At 51.0% G+C, this 17450-nt stretch overlaps 1 protein-coding gene across 1 annotated transcript; it reads left to right on the top strand.

Annotated features, from left to right (window-relative positions):
• Positions 1-1463: 1463 nt before the first annotated feature.
• On the top strand, positions 1464-17056 carry SLC52A3 (solute carrier family 52 member 3). Its single transcript, XM_060078800.1, has 5 exons — positions 1464-1480; positions 11416-12028; positions 13680-14185; positions 16213-16336; positions 16844-17056. Exons 1-5 carry the CDS (start codon positions 1464-1466, stop codon positions 17054-17056), a joined length of 1473 nt encoding a protein of 490 aa, XP_059934783.1.
• The last annotated feature ends 394 nt before the right edge of the window (positions 17057-17450 follow it).

The raw sequence follows: 17450 nt of genomic DNA, 5'->3' as shown, positions 1-17450 counted from the left end.
GTTCGAGCCCTGGTCTGGGAAGATCCCATATGCCGCGGAGCAACTAAGCCCATGGGCCACAACTACTGAGCCTGCGCTCTAGAGCCTGCGAGCCACAACTACTGAGCCTGCGAGCCACAACTACTGAAGCCTGCGCGCCTAGAGCCTGTGCTGCACAACAAGAGAAGCCACCGCAATGAGAAGCCCACGCACCGCAACTATAGAAAGCTCACGTGCAGCAACGAAGACCCACCGCAGCCAAAAATAAATAAATAATTTTTTTAAAAAAGCCTGTGGTAGATTAAATGTATTAATGCACATCAAGCTCAGGGCCTGGCACAGAGTCCGCTCAGCACACACTGGCTGTTTTGACTTCTGCTCCACAAGGAGGGCATTATTATTATCCCCACTTTCCAAGTGACTTATTTAAGCACCACTATTTGAACCAAGAGTTTCTGCTCCAGGGGGCGCCATTCCTGCACGAAGGGAATTACGGTGGCCCGAAGGTGGGGCCGGAGCCAATGCCTGGGCAGCTCTTTTGTCTTCTAGGGGTTAAAGCGCTGAGTAATGAGCCCTTTATTTTTAAGTTGAATCCTCAGGATCCTCTGGATTGGGCTGCTTGGGCTGATTCAGACACACGGTTAGGCTCTCGGTGAGCCTCGCCCACCCTGCCCCCGCCTTTCCCCCTCCTTGGGGCGGGGACAGGTTAATACTAACCGGCTGCCTCTGGCCCCTCCCATGCAGAGCCACTTGGGAACAGGACCAGCAGGTAAGCCAGCCGAGCCGGGCGACTCAGGCCTGTAAGTGCACAGCTGCAAGTACCAGGGGACAGTCTAGTCTGGGGACAGCAGGTGGCCCATGGCCTTTCCCCTGGCCGTGGGGAAAGGAAATTTCAGCTGCTGGGTTGGAGGCCGAGGGTTAGCGGGGAAGAAGGGTCTCCTCCTCCGCTGGCCCGCAGGTCTGGCTGGAGTTGGGGCACCCTGAGCCGGCTGGGTGGACTCCAGACCCCTCCTCCCCAGGCCAAAAGACTGCGCCCCCCCGACCTCTACCCGGCTGCACCTCCACACCATTGGGACAGCTGTTGCTACCAGGTGGGGGCCGGAATCTCACCAGCCTGGCACGGAGACCGAGGGTTGGGATGGGCACTGAAGGGAGAGAAACCCAGCCAAGTTCAGCCCCTTGGGAGGCCTGAAGCCCTTCCAGGGCCTGGGAGAGGCGAGAGGGAGAAAGGGAACTCACAGTCCCCACTGGCTGGCTGGGCTCCCGTTATCTCCTTGCTTCCTCCCTGGCAGCCAAGCTCTAAAAGCCTGGGCATCCTCAGACCCTTTGGAGACACAGAGACCCAGAGAAGGTGAGCAGCTGGCTTGAGGGTGCACAGCCAAGTGAGCACAGGCCTGGTTGACCAGGGGTTGGACAAGGTGTGGGCAAGCACTGCTTCCTCTCTGGGCCTAGTTTCCCCACATCTGTGAGATGGGAACATTGAGATGGGATGCGGCCCAGGGTAATGCCAAGCTTATGGCGAGGAGAGGTGAAGCCCTCTTGATACACGTGGATGTGAGCCATGAGGGCGGTGGCTTACCTGGGCCGGGCCTCCAGCACACACAGCCTCTCCCCTCTGCTTCTACCTCCTGTTCATCTCAGCCCCTCCTTTTGCCCTGCCTTTGTGCCTCTGTGCCTCTGTGCCTCTGTCTTCCTGCCCATTTCTGCTTCTAGCTTTTGGTTCTTTGTGTCTCTCTGTGTCTCAGTCTCTGTCTTTATCTCTCCATCTCTTCTTCTAGGTTTTTTGTTTTTGCCCCTCTCTGTCTCCCTGTTGCATCCACTCAGAGCCATCTTGCTCCTGCCTGGACCACATCCCCACCCCTCTAGTCTTACTAGGAGTCTGGAACCTGGGACAACATTGACTCAGACCCTTGTCTGGGAGCAGTGTGTGGCCAGTGCCCATGCCGTCACCTGGCACTGCCCGGGCTGTCCTGGCCGACTTAGCACACATGGTTGAGGCAGGCTCGATCAGGTGGCCCAGCCCTTAGCAAACCAAGTGGCCATCTGGACACTGGGAGAGAGGACAGGGCCGGGCTCACGTGGGAGAGAGCAGCACTCGACAGATAGACACAGATAAACTCCCGTCCCCAAGCTGATGCCCAGTGATGCTGTAAAGGAAGAAAGCAAAGAGCAGGACAGAATGCAGGGTTGGAGGTTCGGGCTCTGATGGGCAAGGCTGGACAAGGCCCTTCCTGCCTGGTGGGGGAGGAGATGGCCCAGCCCACACATTGAGGGTGCGCTGGCCCCTCACCTTCTACTCCCTTCACTCCCTTGGGCCTGGGACTCAGCTCTCCATGCAAGAATGTGAAGGGAAGAGACACCTTTGCCTGAGGCTGTCCTTCTGGCTTCCCTGTGTTTGCCCATCTGTTGTGGGAGCATCTCAAGTGTCTCACTCAAAGCCTTAGGTTTCTGGTCTCCCACAGTCACTGAAGGGGCCCGGGAAACAGGTATGTCTTGGAGTCTCTCCCAGGTTCTCCAGGGCCGGAACCCCATTTCTCCCTTTCCCAACCCAAGTGCTGGGGAGACTGGAGGTGAGTGGAAAGGGATCCTGCTCAGCTTGGCCCCTGCAGCAGCTTCCTAACCCCCTCACCCACAGGGCCCTGCTCAGGCTGGTTAAGAGGGCTGGGTCCACAGTCAGATATGCCTGGGCTCAAACCTCAGCTCCCAGATGACCAGCTGTGTGACCTCAGGCAAATGACTTTCCCTCTCTGAGCCTCAGTTTCCTCATCTCTTAAATGGAGACAATTATAATGCTTGTCCCAGGATTGTTGAGAGGATTTGATGGATAGTGTGTGTGAAGTGCTTAGCGCCAGGCCTGCAAGACAAGCAGCAAGAAATAGCAGGCATTGTTGTAGTTGTTGTTACTGTTATTGTTTTAATCTTTTCTGCCTGGAGAACTGCACCAGCTTCCTAATGGGTTAACAAGTTTCACTCCTGCTTCCACCCTGGCCCCCCATTATTCTCCTCACAACAGCCAGCATGATTCTGTTAAAAACGAAATTAGAGCTGGGCCCACCTCTGTCCAGCAATGGAGATTTTAGCTTAGAGAAAACCCCCAGACTCTTGCCTACAGGGCCCTACATGACCTGCCCATTCCTCCCCACGGGAATTGCTGTAGCCACGCTGGCCTCCTGGCTGTTCTTCCAACACCAATACCTGTTTCTGGCTGGGACAAGACAGGTGAGGCCCCGCCCCAGGGCCTTTGCAATTGCTGCGCCCTCCCCACCACCACTCTTTCCCCTGACACGGCTCACTCCCAGGCTTCCTTCAAGTTCCCTCTGACAACCCCATTTACGATTGCAGCCACCCTTCCCTATTGCCTGCTCCCCCCGCCAGCTTCTTCCCTCCACAGCCCTATCACCAGCTGACTTGCTCTGTGTTCCTACTTTGCTTAGTGACTGTTTCTTCCCACACTTTCCTGAGAGCAGAGATTGTGTCCAGCACACACCAAGTATCCAACAAATACTGGATAAATGAATGAACGAGAACTGCAAGGTCACTGTAGAAAAAACAGATAACAGAGATGTGCACCTTTAAACAATATCCCCAACACACTCTGAGCCACTCCTTAGATCTCTGAAGAAACGAGGCCTCTGCACAGGCAAGTCCCTCTGCCTACGATATCCCCCATCCACTGCCATTGATGGCTGTGTCGCCGGGGTCCAGGAGCACATGGCACTTGGTGTGGCTGGCTGGGAGTAAGCCAAGGCAGGGGAACCATAAAGGAGATGGGTCATGCTGGACCATACACCACTGTGACTTTTTTCCAGTTGAAGAAACAGAGACTTGCAGAGTCAAATCAGTTCCCTCGCAGCTGTGGTGGCACCTTCCTAAGGACCCAGAGAAAGCTCTGTGGGCTATGGGGATTTAGGCTCTCAGTGCATGGGACCCATTGCACATAAATGAAATTCAGGTTCCTTATCTCCCCTGTCTGCCCTCTTCTCCCCATTAAGCCCACTGTTCCAGCCACACTGGCCTAGGTTCATTCCTGCCCCAGGACCTTTGCACAAGCTGTTCCCTCTGCCTATATGTTCTTTGGGGTATTTTTATGATTTTTTTTTAATTTAAAAATATTTAAACATTTGATCAGCTAAAATTGATTTTTTTTGGCGGGGGTGGGGGCTGAGTAAGAGATAAGAAAGAGGTCCAGCTTTATTTATTTTTCCTAAATGACTACCCAATAGAAGTCTTATTTTCTAACTGGTTCTATTCAGGAAAACTACATATTTGTAAATGTGTAACTGGCCACCTTGTGACCTCATAGTTGAATAGCTGTTCAAGTGATAAAAGGTAACCATCTTCTGCAAATTCGCTTCCTCCCTTTAATTATTTACTTATTCCTTAATAGACATAGGCATATGCCTGTCATATCACTTATTGCATAGCATATCATTTATTGGCATATCGTTTATTGCCTCTTCTATATCCTTGTTTATTTTTTACCTTCTTCTGCTCTCAAGGCCTGGAACAATGGGTCAAAACCCCACCATTTACTGTGCTTCTGTCCTTTTCTCCCAGCATTTCTGAGGCTTCTGGAGAATGTTATTCAGAATATAGATATTCACTACTGTTTTGACTCCATTATGCATTTGTCTTGTTCAAAATGAAATGACTCTGGGTCTCAGTTCCTACTTTTGACTTTTGCCATCAAATTCCATATTGAGAGCTACCTCTCCCTCTCCCCGCACCCTGCATTTTTCTGGAAGACCTTTGCCCCCACATTTACTCCTAACCTTTTCCTTTTGGTATCTCTTTAAGGTATGTCTCAACAACTAATTTTGTTTGATTTGGGTTTTTGATCAGATCCTAGTTGTAGCAGGACCTGAGTTTCTGAGGTGGGGCTTTGATAGTAAATGAGATAAATGTACTCATTAGTTTTTGGCTACTATTGTAACCAGAAGTGGGGTCCAGCTGCTCGCAGCTCAAAAGCCAATAAAGAGGCAAGGTTAGTGGAAAAGAAAGTTTGCTTTATTTTGGATGCCAGCAACCGGGGTGGTGGGGGTGGCAGGCAGATGCCTGTCCAAAGGCCGACATCCCCCCCACTGCCCTGACAATCAGGGGAAACGAGCTTTTACAGACAGAGGGAGGGGGTTACATGCAGAAACAGCATAGTCAGCTCTGACAGTCACCTTGAAATTGATCATCAGTGGTCTGACCAGTGTCATCCTGATTAAGTACAATTAATCTTTAGTTCCAGGGTTGGTTTGTTTCCATTTCTTGAGGCCAGTTCTCGGAATTGTGGCAGCTTATGTCACGGCTACATCCTGATCATCATGCAGTTAACTTCTCCACCTGGCGGGGGTTTCACTATCTATAAGACTGCTCGTAGAATATGGCTCAGAATATTATCTATAGCCCTTTGAGAAGGAACTAAAGGTCCTTGACTATGCTTAATGACTAAACTATCATTATTTAGTTTTGTTGGACTGTTTTCCTTTGTTTCTGCATTTTCTCACTTCTCTGATTAAACTTATTCTTTGGCTAAAGTTTTTCCACAGACCAAAGGCAGGCTGAGGACATGGGGGCAAGGACCGTAGGGTCCTGCTCCATTTCACTATCACTGGTCAATATACATCCTTGAACATATATCTCTGTACACTTAGCCAGTGCTTTGCTATTTATAAAATAAGAGTGGCTTAAGCAAGATAGAAGCTTGTTTATACCTTAACAACATTAAACAAGCAAAATGGTCCCACGGCAGACAGAACAGGGCTGGTGTGACAGTTCTGGGCCACAAAGTCCTGAGGGCGTCTAGTCTCCATCTAGCCCCCATGTCATCTCCCATTGTGCAAAATGGCTGCTGGCATTCTGGCTGTCACATCTGAATTCTAGACAGCAGGATAAGGAAGAACAGAAGGGCACACTCCCTTTAAGGAGACTTCCATAGTCGCTTCCAACTTCATTGGCCTGGTCTTGATTGGATGGTCATGTCCAGCTACAAGGGAAGCTGGGAAATGTAGTCCTTTAGCTCAGTGGCCATTTGCCCAACCAAAAACCTGGTCTCAGTAATAACTAAGGAAGAAGGAAGAGTGGCCAGTGGGAAGCAGCTAGTAGCCTCAGCCTTGGAATATCATACAATGCTCTACCTTTTCTTTCCTTGTGTATTGTTTCACCAGTCCTAGGCAGAACTCTACCTTAACTGACGTGGGTCAGCTTTTTTCCAGTGGGATTCTGCCTGCTTTATACCAGATCCTGGTCTCAGGTGGGAGTGGGCAGGCAGCACCTATTTCTGGGTCTACTTGGACAGTACTTTGGGCAGCTGAGAAGCTGCAATGAATTGCTGGCTTTTGAAAAATGTTCTCTCCCTCCTCTAGTCCACTGATCCTCCAGGGCGGGATAGCCCCTGTTTTGCAGCCATTGAGTTACCTGCCTTGGCCAAGGTAGTGTGGTGTATCGCCGAAAGCCTGCTTTCAGTTTCAAGGTTCGGTGGATTCGCTGGCAAAATAACCACTCGTCTCACACAACTGAACAGATTTAATTAATTTCTTTAATAGAAGATTATTTAACATAATTTCAATATACAGTCATTAGAAGGGGATGAATAAAAGTATTAGAGAGATATAACCGAGTACACATCACCAGATTGGGCCAACACCTTCATCCAGATTCAAACAGCAGCTGGGAAGTCCCGAGTAACAGCAATCTGAAGTCCCAGTTGGGAAGGGTCCCCGGGCAGTGCGTCCACCCCACGGATGAGACTTCAAATTGTAGTTCTGGGGGCTTCCGTTTATAATTCCAGGCAGCAAACTGATATCATCTGTTTGCGCGCAAAAATGCAGCTCTGGTTCAGTTGTAACAATGCTGTTTCTTTCACCGTGTGAGTCACAAGATTTTCCAGACCACAGGGGACTGGCCAGGTCCCCAGGGCTCAAGAAATTCCAAGACCCACTCCCTTTCTTATGGTAAGTGCTGCTTGACTAGTTAGTAACAATTGTTAAGTGTGTAAACCCACACGCAGCAGCAGTCCAGGCAGGGTCACAAGTAAGTCAGAGGCCTACTTCTGCCTCTGAAGCCTGAACAAGACTACTCTACTAGTTTTCCCAGCAGGTGGGAAACCGTGCCTTTCCATCCAGTCCCAGCCACTGCACCCTCCCCTCTATCTGCAACTCTGCCTGCTTTGGCCCATGATGCATCTGGGTCCTGCAGCCCACACACCTCTTCCTCACACTTTTCTCTGGGCATAGCCCCTTGTGGCTTTTCTGCTTGCATCCCTCACAGCACTGGGAACAAAGTAGGTGCCTAATAATCCCTGGTTGATTGTTTAGGGGGAAGTGATGACAAAATTTTGCCATCAGGAATTATGTGTGTTGTGGTATCTAGAAGTGTGTTCAGGAAAATTGTGTGTTTTTAAATGCAATTGACATGTTTGCTGAAATCGTAATCATGATCATTCACGTTTATTGAGCACTTACTATGTGTCAGGCATCATGCTAGCGTTTTGCAAGTTCATGGTCCTAACAATTCTGATGTTGGTACTGGGACCCTCCCATTTTGCACAAGAGGAATCAGATAGCAGAGGTTAAGTTGTTTGCGCAGGGTTGAAGCTGCAATTTGAGCCCAGGCCTCTGCCTCCAGGTGGCTGGAGTCAGTGCCCGGAGTCCAGGACTGAGAGGCCCAAGGTTGGATCCCAGCCCCCACTTTGCCCCCGACTAGTGGGGGATCCTGGGCAAGCCACATCTTGCTCTCAGAAATAAGGGCTAGGCTTGATCAGGGGTTGCAGTGTCTAACGGGCCTGGAGAGGCCCAGGCAGGTGCCCTAAGTTACAGAGGGCCAAGGGTGATTGTTGCCATGTGGGCACATTGTCCTGGTGTGGTCTTCCAGAATATTCCCAAGAAGCCAGAAATCCTGAGTTTTGTATGCCACCTCCTTCCTGACTTGTGGATTTCAGTAACTAATTATTTACAACATGCCACACATCAGAATAATACATCTGCTGCTCTCCTGCGGCCAGTGAGTTACCAGTTTACAAATCCGGAGCTAGGTCATCTGTAAAGGCTCTTCTGCCGTCAAAATGCCAGATTCCAGGGCTTCCCTGGTGGCGCAGTGGTTGAGAGTCCGCCTGCCGATGCAGGGGACACGGGTTCGTGCCCCGATCCAGGAAGATCCCACATGCCGCAGAGCGGCTGGGCCCGTGAGCCATGGCCGCTGAGCCTGCGCGTCCGTCCGGAGCCTGTGCTCCGCAACGGGAGAGGCCACAACAGTGAGAGGCCCGCGTACCGCAAAAAAAAAAAAAAAAAAAAAAAAGCCAGGTTCCAAAGCAGCCCCTGCCCTCCAGGGGCTTCAGTCTCCCCGGGAAATGTACCAGCATACACCCACACCAGGAAAACCCTAAATGGGGGGTGCTGGGTCCCAGGGCTGGGCAGCCAGATGAGGTTTCCTGGGGGGTAGGGTCCTGCAGAAATCTGGGATATGGACGGGAGGGGGATGGCGCCCCAGGCAAGGAACACTGCACAGGCGAAGGCAGAATTTTGCTCTCTCTCCATGGGTCCTCTGGGCATGCCCAGAACCAGGCCTGTCCTGGGCTGTTAGTGCGCCAGCTTCGCAGGTGAGGAAATGGAGCTTAGTGACTCACCTAAGGCCCCCAGACAGGAGGTGGTGAAGTGGGACTGAAAGCAAGTCGGGCTGCATTCCGCATTCTGCCTCCCAGAGTGGAAGAGGTGGCAGCCCGAGGATTGGGTTCCTTCCAAGGAGGAAGGAGGAAAGGAGTCTGGAACTGGAGAGTCAGTTCTGTATGTGGGAACCTGGAGAGGAGCTTCCTGGGTGGCGCGTAGCCACAGGGCTGCCCCTGCGGGTTCTAGAAGAGAGACAAGGAATTAAAGGCTGACCATGTGAATTGAGCAGAACCGAGATTAGCGTCACGAAGAGAGGTAGGGGAGCCAAGTGCTGCAGGGGACCCGCTCCAAATCCCATCAGCAGCCTCAGCAGAGCCCCTACAGCCCTGCAGACCCTACCCCTTTTCCCATCGGTAAAAGGAGGTGATCGGCCCAATCAACATCTCTTTCCAAAATGGTGCATGTGCCACCAGTATTTCAGGTGGTACCTCATGGGGAACTTTTTTTCCTTTATTAATTTTAATAGTCATATGTTAATTTCCATGCAAATTAGAAAAAAAAAATAACTGTCACCAAACCTGGCGTTGCACCATAGCAATAACAGCTAACCCTTAGTGAGCGTTTTCTGTGCGGCAGGCACTGAGACGACACATACTCATTAACACGTTGCATCTCATGACAAACCATGAGGTCGATACTATCATTGCCCTCTATTTACAGAGGGGGGAAATGAGGCAGAGAGGCAAACTCAGTTGTCCAAAATCATCCAGTTAGTTAAGAGGCAGAGCTGTGTTCAAGTCCAGGCAGCTGGCTCCAGAGTCTCACTCAAAGCTGTAAACAAAGAATGTTGTCTGACATTCCAGCTCTACAAGGATCTAGTTGCAACCCACAGAAGTTGACCACCGACAGGGCTCCCTGGGGGGAATTCAGGATGGAAAAACAGCACGAAGCATTCTGTTTTGGATATACAGCCCCTAGACAGTTAAGATGCAGATCTAAGGAAGAATTTCAATGACCCAGAAATCTTGCATCTTCCCTTACATAGAAAAACACTAAAATCATTAACTTGAGCTCTCTGGGTTTGTGTGTGTTTGTGTGTGCGTGATTAGCAGTAATCTTTTACCAAGATGTATGCATGACTACATGTATTTCCCAGCCAAGAAATTCCTACATATCCTGGCTCCTCCCCTACCTCTCCCGAGCAGTTCCTCAGAGCTATCTGAGGCTATAGTCCTCAGTAAGACCCCTGAATAAAAACTGAAACTCACCGCCCTTATGTTGTACGGTGCTGATTTTTTTTTTTTTTTCAGTTGACAAAGCCTCTCCAATATTTTTCCTTAGACTGAGGGTAACTGCCCAGGTGGTATGACACAGGTAACTGGGAAGGTGGTAAACAGATCACAGAATGGTTCCAGGGGGGCTACATTCAGGCAGTCTCCCAGGGCCTGTCCAGAGAGGGAGCTCTATAAATCGAGGAGAAAAACTCCAGCCTGCAATTTTATATCAGATAACCTTATTTTTGTAACAGATAGTATGTTTTTTTTAATGGTTTTTTGACAATAATCCTGACTTTCTAAAATATTTATTTTATTTTTTTGTTTTGGCTGCATCGGGTCTTCATCGTGGGATGCAGCATCTTCGTTGCAGCATGCGGGATCTTTTTGCGGCACGCAGCCTCTTCGTTGCAGCATGTAGGCTTCTCTCTAGTTGTGGCGTGCAGGTTTTCTGTCTCTAGTTGAGGTGTGCGGGCTCGGTAGTTGCAGCGCGTGAGCTTAATTGCCCCACGGCATGTGGGATCTTAGTCCCCCAACCAGGGATCGAACCCACGTCCCCTGCGTTGGAAGATGGATTCTTTACCACTGGACTGCCAGGGAAGTCCCCAGATAGTATGTTTACCTGGTTCACAAATCAAAATTATATAAAAAGATCTATACCGAGGTGCTGAACATCCCAGCAGGTTCTGTGTGTCCTTCAAGGGCTGCTTTGTGCAAATACAAGCAAAGAGAACATATTCTAACTCCTTTTCTCCTGTCTACCTACCTTGATGTTGTTCACTTATCAGCTCGGCCTCGAGGCCTGTCGTTATCCTATCAGCCAGTGAGCTCTCCTGCATCCCTCTCCTTGTAACAGATGTGTGCCATTCCAAGAGACAGCCATCCCTTCCACTAGCCCCTCTTCTGTGGGTAGCAGGGAGGTTGTCTCCCATATTTTGCCATTACCAACAAGGCCGCAAGAAATAATAACCTCGTACATACATCATTTTGTCCAGGGCAGGTAAACATTGGCTTTGGGACAATCTCACAGTGCGAAATGGCACCTTGGAGTCATTGTTAATTGACATTTCCCATGGTGAATGAAGGTAATCTTTTCATATGTCTAAGACTTATTTGTACTTTTTCCTCTGAACTGTTCATATCCTTTGTCTACTTCTCTATTGGGTCTTTTTGTTCTTAATCTATAAAAACTCTTTACATATTAGGAAGATAAATCTTCTGTCTGTGATTTACATTGCAGTATTTTCACCCAGGTTGTCATCTGTCTTTTGATCTTGTTGTTGGTAATTTTGGCATTTTTTGCAGAGGCTGTTTTGTTTGGTTGCTTGCTTTTGCGTGTTCTAAGATTTATGCAGTTGAAAGTATCAAATTTTTCTTTTGTAGTTTCTGGATTTACAAGTCATGATTAGGAAAGCCTTCCCCACTGGAAGCTTACTTATAAAGGAATTTGTCCATGTTTTCTGCTAATAAAAAGCCACCTTGTTCACGGGGAGGGCCCAGAAGCACGGTCGTTTGCTAGATGGTGAACCTGACATTGCTCACCTAGTACTTTTCTCCATCAAACACTGCAGGCTGATGTGTGGAGGCTGCAGCCTCCGGCCCAGGGAAGACGTCACCATGGCCTTCCTGATACACCTGCTGGTCTGTACCTTCGGGATGGGCTCCTGGGTGGCCATCAACGGGCTCTGGGTAGAGCTGCCCCTGCTGGTAACTGAGCTGCCCGAGGGCTGGTACCTGCCCTCCTACCTCACAGTAATCATCCAGCTGGCCAACGTCGGCCCCCTGCTGGTCACCCTGCTCCACCACTTCCAGCCCGGCTGCCTTTCTGAGGTGCCTGTTGTCTTCACTGTGCTGGGGGTGGGCACCGTCGCCTGCACCCTCTTCGCCTTCCTCTGGAATGTCACCTCCTGGGTGCTGGGCAGCCACCACAGCATCGCCTTCCTGGTCCTCACCTTCTTCCTGGCCCTGGTGGACTGCACCTCCTCCGTCACCTTCCTGCCCTTCATGAGCAGGCTGCCCACCCACTACCTCACCACCTTCTTTGTGGGTGAAGGACTCAGCGGCCTCCTGCCTGCCCTGGTGGCTCTTGCCCAGGGCTCGGGTCTCACCACCTGTGTCAACATCACTGAGACATCAGACACCACCCCGATCCCTGAGACCACCAGGAACGTGGACAGCCCACAGGTACCTGGCATTACCCAGAGCTGTTGCAGCTCTGTTCTTGGTCATAAGCAAGATCATACGGAGGGCAGGCGTTTCCTAGATGTTGGGTAGACCAGTGTTCTTGACCTGGCAGCACTTTAGGTCACCTGGGGGAGCTGCTGAGACATACCAGCGGGCAACCCCTCACCCCCATCTCTGAAATCCTTGGGGTCAGAAGTGTTTTGGAATCTGGAGTTTCCGATTTTAGAACACACTTACCCCAAGTCTGGGACAGGGCCTGTGACTCAGCAGTGCAGCACAGTAACCCCCGCTGCCCACAGCCCAGGGCATTTATGCCCAGTAGGCAGATGAAGGCTGTAAACAGACTCATATCCGGCTCAAGTGTTGCTGTCAACTGAGTCACAGAAAAATTCTGGCTTTTAGAGCTTTCTGGATTTCAGAATTGCAGATAAAGGATTGTAAACTTGTATGTATTCAAAATTCCCCAGGCGTCGCTAATGTACAGCCAGGGCTGAGAACCATAGACTTTAGACGTTGCTTCAATACCTCGTGATGTTACAACATCAAACTTCCTCACTGGATATTGGACAATATATACATCTAACACTATCCAAACCACCGCAGCACAGCCATGTTTGCAAACCAGTGGCCCGGGCCACCATAGCCTGAAAGCATTTTTCTTTTTCGACAGTTTGAATTAGTTGATAACATTTAAATTTTTTGAAATTTCACATACATAAGTCTAGATGCATGATATGTCTTGGAAAAAAGTCGCCACAGGGCGCCTTTGGGTGGGGCTGCTCTCCTGTCTCCAGCCAGCCCCTCCTCTGAGCATGTATATCTGTGGTTACCAGCCCTGGAGGGCAGTAAGTGGGGAAAGCTGTAGCTTCCGGGTCAGAAAGAACCAAGTGCACTGGCTTCGCCACATACTCCCTTACTTAGGTAAGACAAACCGTCCTGACACCTCTGTGCCCTCTAAAACCAGGGGTAATGGACCCCACTGCACGGGTCCGTCAGAAGGCGCACACGAGCTGCTACAGGCACAGTGCTGCTGCCCAGTGAGCAATCAGTCAGTGTGAGCATTTATTATCCATCACTTACTTATTAATAATAATGCCTAATATTATTGTATACAGGCAGACCTTGGAGATAATTGAGGGTTTGGTTCCAGACCACTGCAATAAACCAATATTGCAATAAAGAGAGTCACACAAATTTTTTTTGGTTTCCCAGTGCATATAAAAGTTATGTTTACACTATATGTAGTCTATGAAGGGTCCAAAGCATTAACGTCTAAAACAACAATGTACATACCTTAATTAAAAAATACTTTATTACTAAAAAATGCTAACCATCATCTGAGCCTTCAGCAAGTCATAATCTTTTGGTTAGTGGAGGGTTTGAAATATTTCGAGAATTACCAAAATGTGACCCAGAGATACAAAATGAACAAATGCTGTTGGGAAAATGGCACCAAGAGACTTGCTCAATGTAGGGTTGCCACAGAACTTCAGTTTGTATACACACACACACAAAATGCAATATCCACGAAGTGTAACAAAGTGAAGCACAATTAAGCAAGGTGTGCCTGTATTGTCGCCATTAATTTTGTTGTTACCTGTTTCCCGACATCACCCAGGGATCCGGCTGACCCTTGTTTTGTCTTTCCCAGGGAGCTGGCAGGGCGTCGGTGTCTGAGCTCGCTAGGACGGCGCCCTCCGTGGGCCATCTGGAAAGCCACTACCTCCCCGCCAACTTCTCGCCCTTGGTCTTCTTCCTCCTGCTCTCCTTCATGATGGCCTCCTGCCTCGTTGCTTTCTTTTTGCTCCAGCGTCAACCCAGGCGCTGGGAAGCTTCCATAGAAGACCTCCTCAGCTCTCAGGTCACCCTCCACTCCATCCGGCCGCAGGAAGGGAAGGACATGAGCCCCCCAGGCCCGGAGGACAGCGGCAAGGGCCAGGAGCCTCTGGAGGAGAAGACAGCCCCCCAGCACCTGGCCCACCTGACCTTCATCTACATCCTGGTGGCCTTTGTGAACGCACTCACGAACGGCGTGCTACCCTCCGTGCAGACCTACTCCTGCCTGTCCTATGGGCCTGTGGCCTACCACCTGTCCGCCACCCTCAGCTCCATGGCCAACCCTCTCGCCTGCTTCCTCTCCATGTTTCTGCCTAACAGGTCTACCCCCACCTGGCCCTGGGGAACTCTGGTTGGGGGCACACTTCATGTCAGAACCCAGAATCCCACACCCACCTATCAGGCTGGATGTGTAGTGGTTAAGAATATGGTCTCTGGGGCTCAACTGCTTGGGTTCAAATCCCGGCTCTGCCACTTACTAGCTTTGTGATACTGGACAAGTCACTCCACCTCCCTGTGCCTCAGGAATCTAGAAAATGGGGATAATAATAGATCTTCTTCCTAGGTTGCTGGGAGCATAAGACGAGCTAATTTGGTAAAGCTTTTAGAGCAGTGGCTCATGTCAGGTCCACCATCACCACCATTGGCCCATGCGGAGGAGCAAGCAGGAAGTGAGGTTCCCATTTACAAATGGAAACGCTGAGGCTTGGAGAAAGGGTCTGCCGGGGTCTAATTCCCAGGATTTCAGCCCTGCCCTCCTGCCTCCGGCCCATGCCGGCTCCCTTACAGCTGCAGTTCTAGAAGAATGGCTGGGCAAATTGATAAAATGCAGATTGAGCCAGCCTAGATTTCAATTTTTTTAAATATAAATATTTATTTATTTATGGCTGTGTTGGGTCTTCGTTGCTGCACGCGGGCTTTCTCTAGTTGCGGCGAAGTGGGGGCTGCTCATCGTTGTGGTGTGCGCGGACTTCTCGTTGCGGTGGCTTCTCTTGTTGCGGAGCACGGGCTCTAGGCGTGCGGGCTTCAGTAGTTGTGTCTCGAGGGCTCTAGAGCGCAGGCTCAGTAGTTGTGGCGCACGGGCTTGCTTCCTCCGCGGCATGTGGAATCTACCCAGACCAGGGCTCGAACCCGTGTCCCCTGCATGGGCAGGCAGATTCTTAACCACTGTGCCATCAGGGAAGTCCCAATTTCAAATTTTAATAAGCACCCTAAGTGGTTCTGATGTAGGGACTTCGGATCTGCACAGGAGAAACACCCACCTTGGGGTCATGAAACTTTAGGTCTCCCTGCCTCCCACGTGTTCCTCTGCCCTGCCTGGCCTCACAGCCTCTCAGCCCTGCCCAACCCCACCCCTCAGCCCGGGAAGGAGGAGTAATGAGGACAGGAGAGCTGGACAGAAGATGTCACTTTGCCAGAAAGCTGATTTTTCTCCCTTGAGGTTTAAAAACTGTGGAGGGAAGCTGGAGATTTCTGAAGGAGCGGGACCAGAGGCCACAGACCTGTGGACGCTGAGATGCCCGAATGTTAGAAATACAGTCTGAGAGTCCCAGAATTCAAGAATCTTGGAGCAGAATGAGTCCTTAGAGGCAGGGCAGCCCCTCCACTCTCACCTAGGGGTGCATACCTGTCAGTGTTCTGAAGAATGTGGCCAGGGAGACCCCAGGGAAAAGGCCTCAAATGAAGGATGGTGTCCTCAGTGGTCAGACTGAGGGCCTACATGGAAGGCCACCAGTGTAGTGCATCTAAGCCAGCCACCAGGACCCCCAGATCATGCAAACCTCACGTTGTAGACAAGGTAGCTGAGGCTGGAGGGAGAAGGGTCACCCGAGGTCGCACAGCACACCCTGCAGTGCCAGCGACATGATCCAAGCCTCCCACTCATCAGCGCAGCTTCCTGGCTGGGCTGGGGAGTATCACAGGAGGAAATGGCAGCAGATGGTACCAGGTGGGCCCACAGCCAGGGCCAGGCCCTGCACACTCTGCTCCCCAGCCCCACAAGACTCATTATGCAGGTGAGGAAACTGAGGCTTAGGGACCAGTCCTGCAGGTGGAACTGGGATTTGAACCAGGCTCATGTAGCACTAGAGTCTGTTCTGTTTTTCCTGCTGGGATGCTGGGCCCTACTGTTAACACTCAGGATGACTTAGCCCAGCCTTGACCCCAGGAACCTCGCTGACCCACTTGAACTGGGTAGCCTGGAAGTTTCCACATGGGTCTAACCTCTAAGCCTGGAGATGCTGACCACTCCATGTGGCCCCCTGGGGCTGGGGCAGGGTGGGGGAGTAGGGGCAGAGGTCAGGCTACTCACCTCCTCCATTCACGTCCCACCCCCTGCTCTGTCCTAGGTCTCTGCCATTCCTGGGGGTCCTTACAGTGCTCGGGACCGGCTTTGGGGCCTACAACATGGCCATGGCCGTGATGAGCCCCTGCCCCCTCATGCAGGGCCACTGGGGTGGAGAAGTCCTCATCGTAAGTATCTGGCCTGTGGAGCTGTCCGCCTCCCACCCCCCAGCTAGCCAAGGCCTGGGAGGTCGAGAGTATAGCCCCTTCTCGTGACCAAAGTCTTTGTGGTTACTCACTCAGGAAGCCCAAGGTTGGGGGGCGGGGGAGGGATGCTTCTTATTTGGAAATAGAGGCTTAAGAAGGTGAGCTGGCTGGTCCAAGGTGACAGTCCAGCTTCTCCCCTGAGTGCCACACTCTTTCCACTATGTGTATATCAGCGTGGCCTTCTCTTAGTTGCCCTTGACTTGATCATGAGACAGAAAAGCTATTGGGCTCCCCTTTGTCCTTGGGGAGGTCAACTCAGGGGGCCCCATTAGTCCAGCAGAGTCACCCCCAAAAAGCTCTCCTTGAACTTAGAGGTTAATCCATGGGGTCCCCTTAGCCCTGTTCGGTCACCCTAGAATCGCCCTTCGACCCTGGGGCTCGCCCCAAAGTTACCTTCACTGCTGAGTCTCTCCCAACCAATCCCTGCAGGTGGCTTCGTGGGTGCTGTTCATTGGCTGTCTGAGCTATGTCAAGGTGATGCTGGGCGTGATCCTGCGTGACCGTAGCCGCAGCGCCCTCTTGTGGTGCGGGGCGGCGGTGCAGCTGGGCTCGCTCCTCGGAGCGCTTATCATGTTCCCACTGGTCAACGTGTTGAGGCTCTTCTCATCCGCTGACTTCTGCAGCCTGCAGTGCTCCACCTAGGCCAACTGAAGTGGCGTGGTCCACCATAAGGCCCCGCCCCCATTACTAACACCCGGAAACTGGGACCCCCTCGAAGCAAGGCGTGTGCCCAAGGTCGCAGAGCCGGTGGTAGGGAGCTAGGAGGCAGAGCTTCTAACCGATTTGCAGCACCCAGCTGGAGGATGTTAGAAGCAGAAGAGCTGGGAGTTTGAGCTGCCCATTATAAGCTATGTGACCTTGGAGAAGTCACTTGATTGCTCTATCCCTCTGTTTCTCCATCCATAAAATGGGGATTATAATAAATAACACCTACTTCATAGGTTTGGCACAGGGATAAAATGCAGAAGCACCCAGCACATCCTGATCTGATGCCCAACAGTAATAACAGGAGTGACAATCTACAAAGCCTAGAAGT

This window comes from Mesoplodon densirostris, chromosome 16 (assembly GCF_025265405.1).
Source record: "Mesoplodon densirostris isolate mMesDen1 chromosome 16, mMesDen1 primary haplotype, whole genome shotgun sequence".
Classification (NCBI taxonomy): domain Eukaryota; kingdom Metazoa; phylum Chordata; class Mammalia; order Artiodactyla; family Ziphiidae; genus Mesoplodon; species Mesoplodon densirostris.
This window is presented reverse-complemented; position numbering and strand designations above follow the sequence as displayed.